Here is a 16,576-nt window from a genome sequence, read left to right as displayed (position 1 = left end):
ACTAATGGGAATGTGCTCTGGGAGGAGGGAGGGCCATTCTAGCACTGGTTTATGTTAGGACAGTCACTGGAAATTTTTTATCCTTGTTTTCATATTGATAGTATTGTATGCATATATTTTATATATCCATAATATCCATCTTGTTTTGGGACCTTGATACTGCCCTACAAAGCTCATTTCTAATATTTTACTGCCTCAGTCCCAACCCTTAATTCCCCCATCTTCCCATGCAGGTGCAGCTAATGACATGAAGCTCACCACATAGAGTGATAAGTGCAGTTAGAGAAATAACTACACTGAAAACTATCATAACAATGTGAATGAATGAGGGAAAAAAAAAAGCCTGTCTCAAGTACAGGTGTGGGTGGGGTGGGGAGTAGGTAGATCTGGAAAATTGGTGGTGGGAATCCTGCACTGGTGAATGGGGGTGTTCTTTACATGACTGTAATCATACAACTATAATTATATTTGTAATCATGGTGTTTAAATAAAGATAATTTTAAAAAATGCTACTTTTGTGAGAAGTCTTATGAATTCAAAACACCAAAACTTAAAAAATACAACCAATAAAAGCCTTCCTGAAATACCTATAGGCATTACTACATAGGTTAACTTTAACAACCCAGGGAGAGCCCTTGAAAAATTAAGATTTACTGAGCAATAGAGTATCTCTATAGTACATAGGATCAGATACTTGCCTTACAAGCAGATGACTTGAGTTTAATTTCAGGTACCCATATGGTCTCATGAGTCCTGGTAGGAGTTATCGCTGAGCATAGGTCTAGGGGTAAGTACTGAACAATGCTGGTTGTGGCCCCAAAACAAAATTTGCCTCTCTTGGTGTTGTTTTCTGCTGTTTGAATTCAGTTGTTTCTTCTTAGTTGTTTTCCTCCTGTTGTGCTATGAACTACAAGATTATATGATGAGCACTGAAAAAAAAAGTCTCTTTTCTTTCTTCAGTGATTGGAATTCTTAGGAAATAAAGGGAAATATCACTTATGTTGTGTTGTTCATACTCCTGCTGTTTGCCACCGGAGAAGCTTTACAATTAGTAAAAATAGCACATTGTTATAAATGTACATGTAATAAAATAATGACAACTAAACATAATTATTTTTAAAATGTCTGTACTGGAAATGTATAAATAAGAAACAGTAAGAATGAGCTTTTGCTGAAGAATCTAAAAATGCAGTTAAATTTTTTTTTATTATACAGTACTATGTTATGCACACTAGAAAAATAGCAATATGTTTTTCTGAAGTAGACTAGCTGATCTTCAGTATTAGTATTGTAATAATTATCAATAAACGATAATTGAGTAATCATTATGCTAAAATACTGTGAATTACATAATAAATTTCAAAAGTTTACTGACTAGGGTCATAATAATCATGTTAGGAAACAAAGACAAAACATATATTTAGATCTTTGATTCAAATTAATTTATTAATATATGCTGTTTTTTTGGTTTGTTTCAGTTTTTTGTTGTATTTTTTGTTTGGTAATTACATCTGGTAGTGATTAGAGCTTATCTTAGCTCTGTGTTAGGAAACACTTCTCGTCATTCTGAGAGAAACTTTTACCAGGATTCAGACAAGGGTCAGGGTTTTTCAAGGCAAGCACCTTAACCCTATGCTATCTCTGCAGACATTGTATATGCTATCTTTACTACATTTGTGTTAATAATAGATAAGCTTTTTCAACAAAGAGTTTTTAATTTTATACCTAAAGTAGACTACTATGGAATTCCCAAGGACTTTTACATGGCTCAAATCAGCCAAGCTATTTCCTCTACCATTTTAGTGGCTGCTTATCATGAGTAATCAGTACAAAGTCTAGAACTTTCCACACCTTTTGCAACAACTCTAATTTCAGAGTTTCTCAATGTGATAAACTGATGCATTGCGATGGCTGCATTATAGGGAGATATTATAGGAATTCCTATAGAACTTTCTCTTCACTTCTCTAGTTAAGTAAGACATTTATATAGTCACTTTGAAACCACAAAGTTATTGATCATGGAGTTTCAAGCATACAGTGGTTCAACATAATCCCTTCACCAGTGTCCAATTCCCTCCACAAATGCCCTCACCCCATTTGCCTCCCACCAGTCTGTTTCTATAAAAAAAAGAGTTTTCTTTATATGTAAAATGGTTTGTGTTGTGGTTTACAGACTGTTGCCGAAAGGGTTTCATACATAACACCTCATCACTTTTCAGCATCACCTCCTCCTCCTGGTTGAATACTTTCCTCCACCAAAGACATTTCACATCATTACCACTACCCAACCCTGCCACCTCCTATCCTTCTGCCTTCTCAAGTATCTTATTTCCTACTGTATACCAGTTCATGTCCTTTATTTACTTTGTCTTTGGGTATTCATTTTCCCATCATTCCATTTCTTTAAATCCCACATATGAAAGAAATCATTCTTCGTTAATTTCACTCCCTCTGACTAACTTCACTCAGCATGATACTTTCCAGGTCCTTCCATGTAACAGCAAGTTGTTTGATTTTATTTTTTCTTAGGACCAAGTAATATTCCACAGTGTATGTATACCATAGTTTCTTTATTTAGTCATTTATTCTTGGACATTTGGGTTTCTGTATTATGTACAGAAATATTATGTATTGTAGATAGTGCTGCAAGGAACATGGGTGTAAATATCTTTTCTCCATTTTATTTTGGGTCCCTTGGGATATATTTTAAGAAGTGGAGTTGCTGGGTCAAATGGAATCTCAATTCCTTTTTTTTTTAAGATATGTGCATTTTCTTTTCCAGAAAAAAAAAAGCAGAACTAGTCAACTTTCCCAGGAGCAGTCTCTTTCTCCCAGCATCCACTTCAACGTAGAGTTAATTTTAAGCATGTTCATTCACTAAGTCTCTCTTCTTCAGTATCCGACACAAAGCCTGCTCTCCTGGGAAGTCTACAGACCAGAGTATTGATCATTTTGTACAGGCCACTAACATTGTTCAAGGAGAACTACTTAGTAGCTTAAAAGACATGACACACTAAAGAACTAGTGTGGGAGCTAAATAAAGGATTTGCCTTGCAGGAGACTCAACTCAGTTGGGTCCTGGCATCATATATAGCCTCCTCATGGCACTTCAAGAGTCATTTTGGCTTAGAATAGCTCCTGAGAACTGTTTGGTATGTCTCAAATCCAATTCCCTGCTTCACCCTACCCTACATAGTCAAAAAAATGACACCATATGCATACTAGATAGGAGGGCAAAGGGCTAACTGATTCAGGGAAATTAAATATGTTAACATCACAAAAGCCAGGAAGATCTCTAAGAGACAAAGTAGCCAGGACTTCATTAATAAGCCAGCAAAGGTTCTCAGAGACGATTTTTCTTAGATTTCTGAGGCTCAAGCCACTCATTATAGAATATTAAAATTTTGGAACTTCTAGTTTTTTATTCTTGTCTGTTCATAACAGTGCTTAGCAATTTGAGAGATCACAATGTTATGATATTCTTTCTGAAGCCTTTTCTAAATCTTAATGATCTATGAAAGTTGCCCCTAAGTATCAGTAGCCTACATGGGCAAGTCAGATGGTAGTTAAAATTTACCCTAGCAGAATACCGTTCAATTTCCCTACCCCTTTCCCAAGACTATCATATTGTTCTTCACTTTTAAGAAATTACCAAATAGTCATGTGAATAAACAATGCATTTACACCAGATGCTGGTTATAACCATCTTTTTTTTCTATCTCAGAATTTTCCTGTGCACTCAGCATGACTTATTTCCCCTTTACTACTGCTTTTTTTTTTCTCTCTCTCTTTTTACACTGCTATGGAGAGTTGTGGTATAATAGTATTTTAATGAGGTTTCGGATCAATTTGTCATCAGCCATACTGGTAGACTTCAAGTTAGGTTTCCTCAAAAGCAGATTGTGAGAAGGACAGGTCATTTATTTTCAAGATGTCACAAGGTAGGGAAGAAGAAAAGTGAGTTTGACACAAGAAAACAGCTTATAAAGGTTTATTGTCAAGTGACCAAAGTTTAATTCAACTGGGGACATTTTGAAGCCCTCATTGGTTAGGTACTTTACACTTACCCACCCAATAGCAAAGGATTTTGGCTATTAATACATAAACTACTTCCAGGCAACTCTTTTTTTTTTTTTTGGTTTTTGGTTTTTGGGCCACACCCGGCGTTGCTCAGGGGTAACTCCTGGCTGTCTCCTCAGAAATAGCTCCTGGCAGGCACGGGGGACCATATGGGACACCGGGATTCGAACCAACCACCTTTGGTCCTGGATCGGCTGCTTGCAAGGCAAATGCCACTGAGCTATCTCTCCGGGCCCCAAGGCAACTCTTAATAACAGCTTCCCTTGTACTTTCTTTCCTCAACCCTCACTGTCTCTTGTGTGTTTTTGGCAAACCAAGTTGTGAAAGCCCCTGAGAGCCCTTAATTAATTAAAATCCAGGTGCTGGCAGTCAGGTCTGTGTGCAATAAAAAGGTTATGGCTTGGGGCTTGCAGGGTAACACCAGGAACACAATGAACACAGCACACAGATATTGCAAGCCTATGTAAAATGTAGGTGTTTTTCCCTGCTTCCTGTAGCCACTACCTATGCCTTTGGTGCTAACAATAAGACCTTTTCTCTTTCAGCTAGTTGGGTTTAGGTTTGGGTCTTTATTGTTTTCTAGCCACACATATCTGTTTACTCAACTCTTAATGCTCCTCAAATAAATGTTTTTCTGAGTTTTGGTTTAGGTTGAAGATTGGATCTCTTTGCTGCTCTGTGCTTCTACTTGTAAATAACATATTCTCTTTGAAGTATATCTCCAAAGTTTTTCTCCAAGATGCCCTGTATGGACCTGTGTTGTCCTTTATGACATTTGAGTAAAGCCTGGTTTTAGCATGGCTCCCAGTCTGCCTTGTATCAAGTTCTGTTAATAGGCACATGCTCCATTCTTGCTAAAATTTGCACACCCGGAGCCCAGGTGTTGCTCTTCAATGATTGTGGCCTCACTGCAAAGCAAGCTTCACACATAATAGGTATGTGATAAATGCTTGTTGAATTAAGTTTAATATTTCAAATCTATTACAAGTTTGGAAAATTGTGCTGTTTTGAGGGGGCTACGTGATTCAGGATAGAGAAAGCAGACACTCGATTTTTCTAACAGCTTGCATGCAAGCTGTCTTTGATTTTAAAGTTCTTTATTATATGCTCCCATTGTTGCTGAAATAATACTCCCTGTGCCTTGGAGCAGGAGATGTAACAGCCTCTCTTAGTTATAATTTTGTGACATCAAGGCAGAAAGCAGTTGGGAAATTGCAAGTGCTGGCAATATAACTTTACATATAGTATATCATTACAAATGAGAAATCAGGGCCTCAAGGCAGGGATGCTCTGTAATATGCTTTTCTGAGAAGACAGGAAATGCAATAAGAAGATGGTACATTTCTGTAAAAAACCATTTCTCATAAAAAGTAGACAGGGGCTATTCTATTACCTTTTAATCATTTTAGTTAGCTTCAGTGTGAGAGTATGGTAAAGGAAACATGTTGATTTTCTCCTTTGCTCTTATATGCATATTCTGGACAATCCTTTGCACAGGATTTTTGGACAGGTATTGGCCTCTGCCTCAGGGGTTAAGGACCCAGACAAATATTTTTCCTCCCTATCTTATTTGAAGCACCTACTATCTGTATGTCACTCCTACCTCAATCTCTCGATCTTCATTCATAATGCATATGTTCCTCTGGCTTCCAAGGGCCAGTCAAAAGAGAGACACATTGAGGGAGATAGAATGAGAGAGTTTAATGAGCAATAAGCTGATGGCCGATTCACATCCTCCAAGCCACCATGTGTCTGCTGCAAAGTCAAAAGAAAATGTTTATTTTGATTTATATGTTTAGCACGAAGCAGTACATGGAGGCTGGAGGTCAGTCCCAACAACACCTCGTGAGCAAGGCTTGTAGTTAAGTAGTAGAGTTCCTGGATGAGGTGATGCTTTGGCTCTGGGTTGACAGAGAGCCCCAGCTATCCTCAGCATTTATAGGGCCATGCCTAGCAGAGGTCAACGGACTCCAAGACTCTACGTGGTGGTGCTAGGGGATACTGGAGATTGAATTAGCTATGCAAGAAAAATACAAGACATGCACTCTAACCACTTGTACTATCTTGTACCATCTAACCACTTGTACTGTCTTGTACCATCTAACCACTTGTGCTATCTCACTGACTCAAGGAAAGTTTTTTTTTTTTAATCAGGAAAGAACATGGAGGAAAGTTTGGCTTAAAGATGAGTGTGCTCCAAAATGAATCTCGGGTGAGATATATTCGGTCTTCCCTGAAAGCTAGGCTTTGGGACAAGAACAATTATCTGTTTCTAGTACTTGTTTCTGACCTGCTTTCACCACCACATGTTGCAAAATTCTATAAGCTAACTTTAATTTTTAGATAGGTACAGAGGGGCTTCCTTTGGAATAAGAACAGAAAGAAATCTCCCCACCAGGTTTAAGCAAATTCAGATAAGCAGTAGCCTGAAGAAAATGGAAGGGAGGCACACTTCCATTCCATATGGAAGACCAGTGGGAGAGGTAGCGAAAGGTGAGGGTGCACATTAGCACATTAGTGACAGTCTTCTTTGTTTGGGAACCATGTAATAGTTTTCAGGATCTCTTCATGGGTTAATATTCAGGGGTCACTCCTGAGTTTGTATACAGGACCAGGGTTCAAATTCAGGCCTCCTGTAAATTGTGTGTGATTGTTGATCAATCTCTCTATCCTGCCAGTCCTATATAAATCATTTCAGAGGTTCTTCATGTTTACCCAAACAAAGATACTCATATGTACATAAAAGAGCAGTAAATTTTGAAGTGAAAAAAATACAAATAAATGTATTTATTTAAATACCTTTTACTAGTTTACATTTAATACTTTAAATGTAGGGTTATTTTGATTGCTTTTTTTAAACCTATAAATTAGCACAAAAAAAGGAAATTCAACAAAATTATGCTGAAAGTGATAGGAAAGTCCCCAAATTAGTCATGGCTTTTATCTTTTTTTCTCTGTTAATTTCTGATTTTATAGCTTTTGTTTCCTCTTGGTCCTAGATGACTTGTTGGCATTTATCACTCACCTCTGTGTTCCAAGAAAGAAGAATAAGCCAGGGAAATAAAGTAAAGATGGAAAACAATGTTACCTCATTGATCAATATGCTTTGAAGAGCTTTCTTGGAAACCAAACTCAATCACACCTTCTTAAGTGACTCATTGGCCACTTCTATATAAATGTGAAAGAAGGAAATGCTCTAATGTTTATGTTTCTTGTTTACATTTTTTCTTAAAGAGCCATACAGTGAGGAGTGGAGAGTGTGGGAGGGTTCAGGACTTAAGGTAAAGACCAAGGATAATATGGATAGTGGGGTCCAATATACAGAAGGGTCCAGTATATTTTGGTAGAGGGGATGGTGTAATTGTTATGTATATCATGACCATACAATTTACCACTATTGTAAAAATGTTACCAAAACTTTGAAAAATTGGTAAAAATTTTAAAAATTCAAAGAAAGAAAAGGCTGAGTTAATATACAAAATATAGATATATAAAACTTTCTTCTGTTTAGATTATGTGGATTATACTGTAAAAAGGTAGTGATGAGTTTAGTTGGATAAATAACTACATTTTGAACTGTCCTAATAATGAGAATGTATGAGGGAAATTGAGAACCTGTTTAGAGTACAGGCGGGGGTCGGGTGGGGAGGAGGGAGACTTGGGACATAAAAAAAAAAAAAAAAAGGTAGTGATCTCAGTGTGATTTTTGTATGTAAAATGATTAGTTCATTTGTTAATGCTGTTGGTCTCTGAGAAATATTGTGTGTGTGTGTGTGTGTGTGTGTGTGTGTGTGTGTGTGTGTGTGTGTGTGTGTGTAAAACAGAGACAGAAGAAGGCACATGCTAGAATTTCTGAAGTCCTAAATATATTTGAGAGGCTTGCCTTTCCAGTACCATTATATATTTGTGCCATATCCAAGACAGGGTAGCTCACATCCTTACTAATCAGATTTGAACCTTCCTTTCTTAATTGCCTTAAACATTTCTTCCCCCTGGGAGAGGTTGGTCTGGAAAGGCACATGTATCATTATTTTCTTTTTATTACCTGAAATTCACTTTGTTCATTCCCTTTCACCTTTAAAAGTAAAATCTGAGTCAAATCTACATCCGAACTTTTATGGTTTCATTGTTAGGAGAGTGAGAAACTAAATGTTAATAAAATTTGAGGGGAATGTGGGCCAAGAGGTCCAGGACTAAATTCTCTGCTTTTTGAGAGAGAAGAAAAAAAATTGAGTAAATACCAGAGTTGCAGAAACAGATTCGTAATCTGGAGTACATAGCACTTGTTAAAGAGAAATGTTTACAGGTTTTTTGTTGAAATGATTATCCACCCTTTTAGAAAAAAAAAATCTGGACTTTCCCACTTTACTTTTTAGTCAACTATAGTTAGATGTAGAATTATTGGTTTTGTTTGCTTGTTTTTTTTTTTTGGTGCTTGTTTTTTGTTTTGTTTTGGGGCTACATCTGGCAGTGTTGAAGGGTTACTTATGGCTCTATGCCAGAGATTACTCCTAGTTGGGCTCACAAGAGGATATGAGGTGCTAGGGATCAAATCCAGGTCAACCACATACAAAGCAATCTCTGAACCCACTATATTATCACTCAAGCCCTTGAGTTTCTGATTTCACTTTTTTGTCTTCTCAGTACTCAAATATATATATATTAATTAAGGCAGCGGGAACAAGACAACAGATAGAAACAGAAAGGTCTAGAAACTGTAGAACCTACATAATAGCATTTACTAAAGTTTCATTAGTTATATACAGAAATTTTCTTTTTTCCCTGTTTCTTCCTTTCAAAAGTTATTAATATGGTACATCATTTGAGTGATTTATGATTACAGACATAATTGTAGCTGAGTTTTAATCATATAAAGAATACCCCTCTTCATCTCTGCAGCATTCCCATCACCAGTGCCTCCTATCTCCTTCACCCCCCCCCCCCCCCCCGTGCCTATATTTGAGACAGGCATTCTACTTCTCTCACTCGTTAACCTTGTTATGATAGTTGTCAGTGTAGTTATTTCTCTAACTGCACTCATCACTCTGCACTCATGGTGAGTTTCATATCATGCTGGTCTTTCCAGCTCTCATTTCTATTGTCTCTGGCATTATTACAATAATGTCTTTTATTTTTCTTAAATCCCATAGATGAGGGAGACTACTCTGTGTCTGTCTCTCTCCCTCTGACTTATTTCACTTATTTCTCTCAACATAATAGATTCCGTGTACATCCATGAATAGAAAAAAATCATGACTTCATCTCTCCTGATGACTACATAATATTCCTTTGTGCATATGTACCACAGTTTCTTTAGCCATGCATCTGTTGAAGAGCATCTTGATTGTTTCCAAAGTCTGGCTATTGTGAATAGCACTGCAATGAATATAGGTGTGAGAAAGGAATTTTTGTATTGTGTTTAAAATATAGTTATTCTTTGAAGTCTTTTTTATTTCTTTGTGTTTTGACTCCCATCTGGCCATGCTCAGTATTTACTACTTGTGTCTGTGCTCAGAAATCAATCCTGTCGAGACCCAGGGACCATAAATGGCACCAAGGATTGAACATTACACTCAGCTGGGTTCTTACTTCTTAAATTTTAATAATTATTAGAAGACTTTTTTTTTTACCAGTCTTCTCTTTTACTTGTCAATCTTCTCAATAACACTTTGTCTTTCAAATGATCATTGTTGGAAGTTTAAAAAAAATCATCGAATATGCTGTAGCAAGTAAAAGAAAAAGACAAATGCTGACATCCTCAAAGGTCATATAAAAGAACACCTGTCATTGTTAAGGAGCATATCGCCTTTTAGTTCTTTGCCTGGGGAAAGTGCAGTTGATAGTGAGCCTCCTGGGGAAGAAGTAATATGAAGTCAAAGCAAAGGTGGTTTTTCAGGACAAGAAGGTTAATGTTTACCAAGGAGTCTTGACTCTTATCGTGTTTTTTTTTTCTAAGTGTCCAGGAAACCTGAGAAATAACCAGTGTTCTGTGGAGAAAGCCATGTAGAAATAACACCTTTTCACAACTGAGAAGTCATGTTCCCTAGTTTAGAGAATATTGTCGTTTCTTCACTCTATAGAACATAATTTGTAGAGGGCATAAGTGTTCTTATTTACATGTTGGTAGAAATTTGTACTGTTCTTTTTCAGGTAATATTTTTCTTGAAGTATTATTTCCCAAATACTAGAAAGTTTATTCTAAGACACGATAAAATCAAGAAAATTAGAGGAAGCTATAGAACAAACTTAACAAATTTCTTCATTATGTCTTGGATTTTGAAAAATAACACACATAGTTTAGCTTTTGTTAAATTTAGTCTAGTCTATCACTGACATTGAAATTCAAGAATCAATCAGTATATTTTTTAAAAAATACTGAAATATTAAAAGTAAGGAAAATAAGACAAATGTATATCAGTGTGGAAAATTTTCCATAATTAAATACTAAGGATTTAATTGGTTATATACTGCTTGTAATTTTAACCTTCTTTTCAAAAGATGGTGATGTTTGGATTTTGGATGCATAGATGGATGGATGGATGAATGGATAAAAGAAGGCAAAAGGAGAGAGGGATGGAGGAAGGGACATACATTTTAGGATGATGTTGCAAATCCTGAATGTAAGCAATATTTGGAATGATCTTGATCGGCATTATTTTTAAATAAGGAACTATTCAGATAGAGAATTCTGATAATTTACATTTAATTACAGCTTGAATATTTATAAATATATTGACAGAGCATACCTGAGTGTGGCTTATCAGATAATTATTTTATTTGTGCTTTTTCTTACCCCCTTGTATTGAATAAAAGAAAGAATCTAGAGAGATAGTGCAGAGATTAGGATATTTTCCTTGCATGCTGACAAAACTGTTCCATCTCTGGTATCAACAGCATTGTTAAATGTGGCCCCAAACTGCCCCCTAAAATTAATATTAAAAATTTATTCTAATCTGTGATTATTCAAAGACTCTGCTACTGTGTTATTATTTAATTAACTATATATTTTTAAATTTATATAAAATATTTCAATAGATTTAATTAGTAAAAATGCAACTAAGCTTCATATATAATATATCTAAACTTAATTATAATTTTAAAAAATCCTAGATTTTGCTAATAAAATTGGGTGTTTAAGTGGTTAAAGAATAAACATATGGAATCTCTCTCTCTCTTTTTTTTTTTTTCATCATTTTCTGGAATCGAAATCAGAATAATAACCACCACTAGTATTCCCCATATAAAAATTACATAAGACCTCTGGAAGAATATGTCTTTATCTTGAAGATAAAATGGGTACTGCAAATTTATTATTATTTTTTTTTTTTTTTTTTTTTGTAGCACAATTCAAGTTTATTCCATTTGTTCTTGCAGCACAAAACTTAAACACAGTATTATTTAGCATTCAGATATACATGAGCAAGGATAATTATGAGAAACCTAATTGTGTCCAAAGTATTACATTGTGGAAAAAATAAACTCAAATATATCAAAATGCACGAAGTACTGGTCTTCCTCCATTACTGCTTAGAAAGATATGATTGTTTCTTCATTTACAAAATATAATCAGAACAATTTTTTTTAAATTTTGCATGCAAAACACTGCAGTTGCTTATATAGGAGGGCACTCTCACCAACTTCTTCTACACAGTCGAGTATACAATATTGCAGGGAAGAAAACAGCAGCTCAGCAGAAGTTTTTATGAAAGAAAATTAAACAGATACATATAAATTTAGAACTCATTATTTGGGAAAAATAAATGACTAATAGGCCCACTTGCTGGCAGTGTCTACACTGCCATGTCTCTTGTTCGTTGTCCACTGGATTTAGACAGTGAGCAGTGCACAGGAGAACTGCCTGTACTACCACTACTATTCAGGTGTTGTACTTGAACTTCAAGTCTACAGATACCAGCCTGAAGCTGCAAGGGTGGGGGGTGGTAGTACGCTGACGTAACAGAGAAGTCACCTGTTACTATTTGATATAGTGCATACAAAATGAAAGACTTAATACAAAACTACAGAACATGCAAACTTTTTTTCTGAGATGTTAAATAGTGGAGAACAAAATTACTTAATCTTTCATTAATGCATGTGATACTAAAAAGCAGACATGATTTTAGTTTCCTTTACTCAAAAACTATAAACATTAAGTGTTGTGAATTTCTCTGCCAAGTGGTTCAGAAATAATTATAAATAACTGAGTTTTTTTTTTTAAAAGAAACTAAACCATCTTGGTCAGTCTACTCTATATTTTGAGGTTATTTTCTTAAGCAACTGCTCCATAATTGTGGGGTTTACAAATGGCTAAGAAAGAAAAGGGAAGGCGAAGTAGCCTCTACTGCATGACAAGGGCACTGGGATCAACTGTACAGAATCACACGGTTTCTTGTCCAGTGACTGGAAAAATGCAGACCAGGTTCAGGTAGGATAGGACAGCACACTCTCTGCCAACGACTACAAGATACTCTGGAAGTAAAGAAAGGTAAAAAGAACCGCGCCGAGGGGGAAAATCCAAACCTTTAATAGCACATGTCAGCAAGAGGGGAAACCAAAGATACCCAACACCTCATCACTGTTCTGATGGCCTGGAAGAGTGCCCTCCACTGCCCCCGACGAGAATTAGCTCCATAGTTCAGTTCAGTGATGTAGTCAAGTACTAATTTTTAATCCAACTCAAACAACCTGCACTAAGACAGCAGCAGTAGCCAAACATGTCAAAGTACTTAAATCACTGTTTTGTGATTGTTTTCTTGCTGCAGGAAAATTACAAGGCTAAATTAGTTGTAAGTGAAAAAGTCACAAGATAAAAAAAGGGTTCATGGAGCTCACGCACACACGCACACACACACTATCCCTACACCAATCAGCAACTGGTCGGTAAAATTTGTTATTACCAGGCTGACTGTTCTTGAAACTGTTTAACCCTGCTGAAGAATGCTACATTGCCTTTAAAAAATAATGACTATCCACAGAGTACAAGTCTCTAACCCACCCCCCCATACTTTTTAAAAATTTGAGGTACATTCAATTATTGCATGATTTGGCTAAGGAAAGACCCTAATCTTTTTTAGTAATCAGATGGATGGCAACTCAAAGAAATCTTGACTTTTTAAATTATTATTATTTTGTTTTTCAGGTCACACCTGGTGGTGCCTAGGAGTTATTCCTGGATCTGCACTCAGGAATCACTCCTGGCAGGCTTAGGGGACCATATGGGACACTGGGGGATCAAACCAGGGTCAGCCACATACAAGTACTATCACTCTGGCCCCAAATCTTAAATGTTTTCAATGTCAGATAGCAAATTTAAGGTTCTATGCCTTAAGCTGCACTGTCTTATGAAATAAATATCTGAAAATGTATCTAAATAGCTAAATATTTCTGAAGGTCATAGAACATGGTTTTTTGGGGGCATTGTCTTTCTAAGAACTTTAAGGTGATGATTAGAAAAGTTAAGTATGCAGTCTGGGGTGGCATATGTTCAGCAGAAGTCTTGCCACACTTAAGAGAAACTTGGTAACAAGCCTATTTCTGAAAGATGGGGTTAAGTCTGTTCAGACAGTAAATCTCACCCAGTGGCAGCTTTGGTGCAATTAAATCATCAGCATCCAAGATGAGTCTGAGAAAGGCATTCTAAAGAACTTGTCCTCACATTCTCCAGCATTAACTGAGGCCCGTCCATTCAAACCACAAATGAAGAAAATCCATAGATTTCTAAGACAACCGTTTACTCCTTATACAATACAAACAGGCTATGGCTATGAGTCTATTTTTAAATCTCCTTTTCTACTACCAGCAGGAGTTTGAAAGTGTTGCAGTGTTATAGAAATGTCTTAAATCTAGAGGAGGTTAAGGAAAAAAAAGCATACAGGAATGATTTATTTCTTCTTTAGACTTCCAAAAATTAAGATTTTATAAATACAGTGAGTCAGTTTTATGTAAAGACCAATGGAACTCATGTGAAAGGGGAGAGGAAATCCAAAGTTCAGTCATCTAGCAATTTAGGGGTGTACCCCTTTTCACCTTAACTGACCTTTCACGTAAAGCTGAGAGTCACCGAGGGAAAATTTGGTCACCAACCACAGGCAGCGCTCTGAGATGCCAGGGGATCCCCAATAGAGTAGAGTGCATCTTAAGGCAGAAGGCTAGAGCGAATTGCTTATATCAGCACCCTAAGTTTAGATTGCGACAGCCACTCCTGCTGGCAGTTATGGCTACCGAATGAATATGGAGAGTTGGCCTTTGTATAATCAGACCTGGACACAATCTATTAAGTTTAGCTGGGGAGCTAAAAAGGTCAAATGAGAACGCATGTTTTGTCCTGGCTCTGCCTTGAGCATGAGCTGTCTATTTTATTAGAAACAGAAAAGGGGCTGACTTGATCAGGAACCTTAATCAAAGCCCGATCATGGTTTCTCCCCTCCTCCACCTCATATTTTTTTCTGGTAGTCTGATGGGTAATGAATTTCTCTCTCCCCTCGACCCTCTAGAAGAATTGAGCTGTAGAAGCTGGCAGATAGAGTGACAGACAAACAGGCAGCAGTGTGAGGCCACAGGAGAGTCATTCTTCGAGAGCTGTCAGCCCATCTGTCCATCACTGAAGAAGAGCTTTGATTGCCTGGTTGTCAGTGGCTTCAAAGGCAGTTAGTCCATCTGGACCTTTCACAGTCTTATCGGCACCCTTTGACAGAAGTAATTTCACGCAGGACACATGACCTTCGTACACAGCAGACAGAAGAGGAGTAATATGATGTTTATCTGGAGCATTAATATCTGCTCCTTTGAGCAGCAGAAATTCCAGGATTTCCAGCTGCCCACAATCTGCTGCATAATGAAGAGGCTTCCGTCCACCTTCTAGTGTCCGGTTGACGTCTTCTCCCTTGGCCACGTAGTCTTTCACCTCGTCCAGGTCCCCGTTCTTCAGGGCCCACATGAACTCCTTGTCGCACATCCCTGCAGCGGGGCGGGCCGCACCAGGCGCGGCGGCGGCGGCGGTGATGGTGGCGGTGGCGGCAGGCGAATTACCGCCGCGTTTGCGAGGGAGACCCGGCCGCGGAGGAGGTGCGGGAGGAGAAGGCCGGACGCGGCTGCCAGGCGGGGCGAGGGCGAGGGGCGAGGCTCGAAGGGGCTGGAGAAACGGGGAGGAAAAAGTTCTTTCGCGGGCCGGGCCGGGCCGGACACCCACCCAGCAGGTTCCGCCTGGCCGAGCTCAAATTTATTATTTTAATCTTATTTTTATTAGGGATAAATTGCATCTGTCTGCATAACACCAAATAAATAAGATGATGATAAAAATATAAATCTAAGCGTATTTGAAACTGGAAAATAAGAAGTTAGTGTGGATATTTCAAAAATCAATGTAAGATGAAATTTGAAATGCATGATTGCTAGGAGAAAATATCATATTCAAATTATTATCATGAGTTCTACAGGTGCTTTTATCTACTTAGAAATAGGTGCAGACAAACCTAAACAACATATTAACATGTAATTTTCAAATACTGGCACTTTTCCCTTTATGTCAGTAGGCAACTATTTCTTCCTCTTTCATCTCATATTTGGCATACACATTATTTATTTATTTAGAAATAAAATTTGTGCACTAAATTATTTGACTGGTTTTCTAGGTTGCAAACATGCCAAAAACCATCAGAGTGCTCAATAAATACCAGGTGATAAGTTTGCTCATAGAAAACATTTTTTTTTTTTTTGCCATTGACAGATTTTATTTCTTTGGGCTAAAGGGCATTTGAAGACTCAGAGAAGAAAATAGTATGTTTTCTGAGTGATATAAGTTGATAGGATAGATGAGAAGGGTCAGAAGTAATATTTTAGAGTCACTCTCCTAAAAGGGATTATAAATTTGCCTACTGAGATACATTTGAAGTTTTTCTGTTTCTGCAAAGGAGCACCATGTAGTAGAACCACTCACATGACTTTTGTCAAGGCAGACACTTGGATTGTGGTTTTGGAGGGATTAATTAAAATTCTGAGAAGAAGATAGGCCAGACATAATCACAAATGGCCATTTTTCATATGTTTATACACTTGCCAGTTACGCATCACTTTACCTCACTCACATTTTGAAGCATGCCCTGAAGACTCAAATGGAAAGCAGATACTAATTGCCTCTTAGAGTTTTGTGGAGATAATGTGAGTTCAGCATGAATTTGCAAATGCTGTTGAGAAGAGGCACTGGAAATCATACTTCTTACTCCCTCTACCCCCAACACATCTGGCCAGGTTGAGATTAGCTCTAGGGGTATAAATTCTACTCTGGTGTTTTCCCTCATTTGATTTTCCTGTCACACCTCTGTGCAAAAAGAAAAAGGCCAGAGAGAGGCAAGAAGACAGGCATGAATATATGATGTGGGAAACTGCCAGAAAACAAAACATTTTTCTTTGCAGCAAGTTTGCTCAGCTTATCCAATGACAGGGCAAGACATCACCAGTATCTGCTATAGATTACAGATTGTATGGTTGTTGTTTAGTT

At 37.3% G+C, this 16,576-nt stretch overlaps 2 protein-coding genes across 2 annotated transcripts in view; one reads left to right on the top strand and one right to left on the bottom strand.

Moving 5' to 3' along the window:
• The window catches only part of MACROD2 (mono-ADP ribosylhydrolase 2), a 2,173,194-nt gene that overhangs the window by 710,752 nt on the left and 1,445,866 nt on the right, over window positions 1–16,576 (top strand). The window lies entirely within an intron of this gene.
• On the bottom strand, window positions 13,795–15,215 carry LOC126010783 (myotrophin). The gene has a single exon (XM_049774372.1). The coding sequence runs from the start codon at window positions 15,032–15,034 to the stop codon at window positions 14,678–14,680; it is 357 nt and encodes a 118-aa protein (XP_049630329.1). The 5' UTR covers window positions 15,035–15,215; the 3' UTR covers window positions 13,795–14,677.

The sequence above is a fragment of the Suncus etruscus genome, chromosome 6, assembly GCF_024139225.1.
Source record: "Suncus etruscus isolate mSunEtr1 chromosome 6, mSunEtr1.pri.cur, whole genome shotgun sequence".
NCBI lineage: Eukaryota > Metazoa > Chordata > Mammalia > Eulipotyphla > Soricidae > Suncus > Suncus etruscus.
This window is presented reverse-complemented; position numbering and strand designations above follow the sequence as displayed.

Bases quoted from the DNA above. Each gene is read 5' to 3' on its own strand.
- LOC126010783 (XM_049774372.1), bottom strand. From the start codon at position 15,034: ATGTGCGACAAGGAGTTCATGTGGGCCCTGAAGAACGGGGACCTGGAC.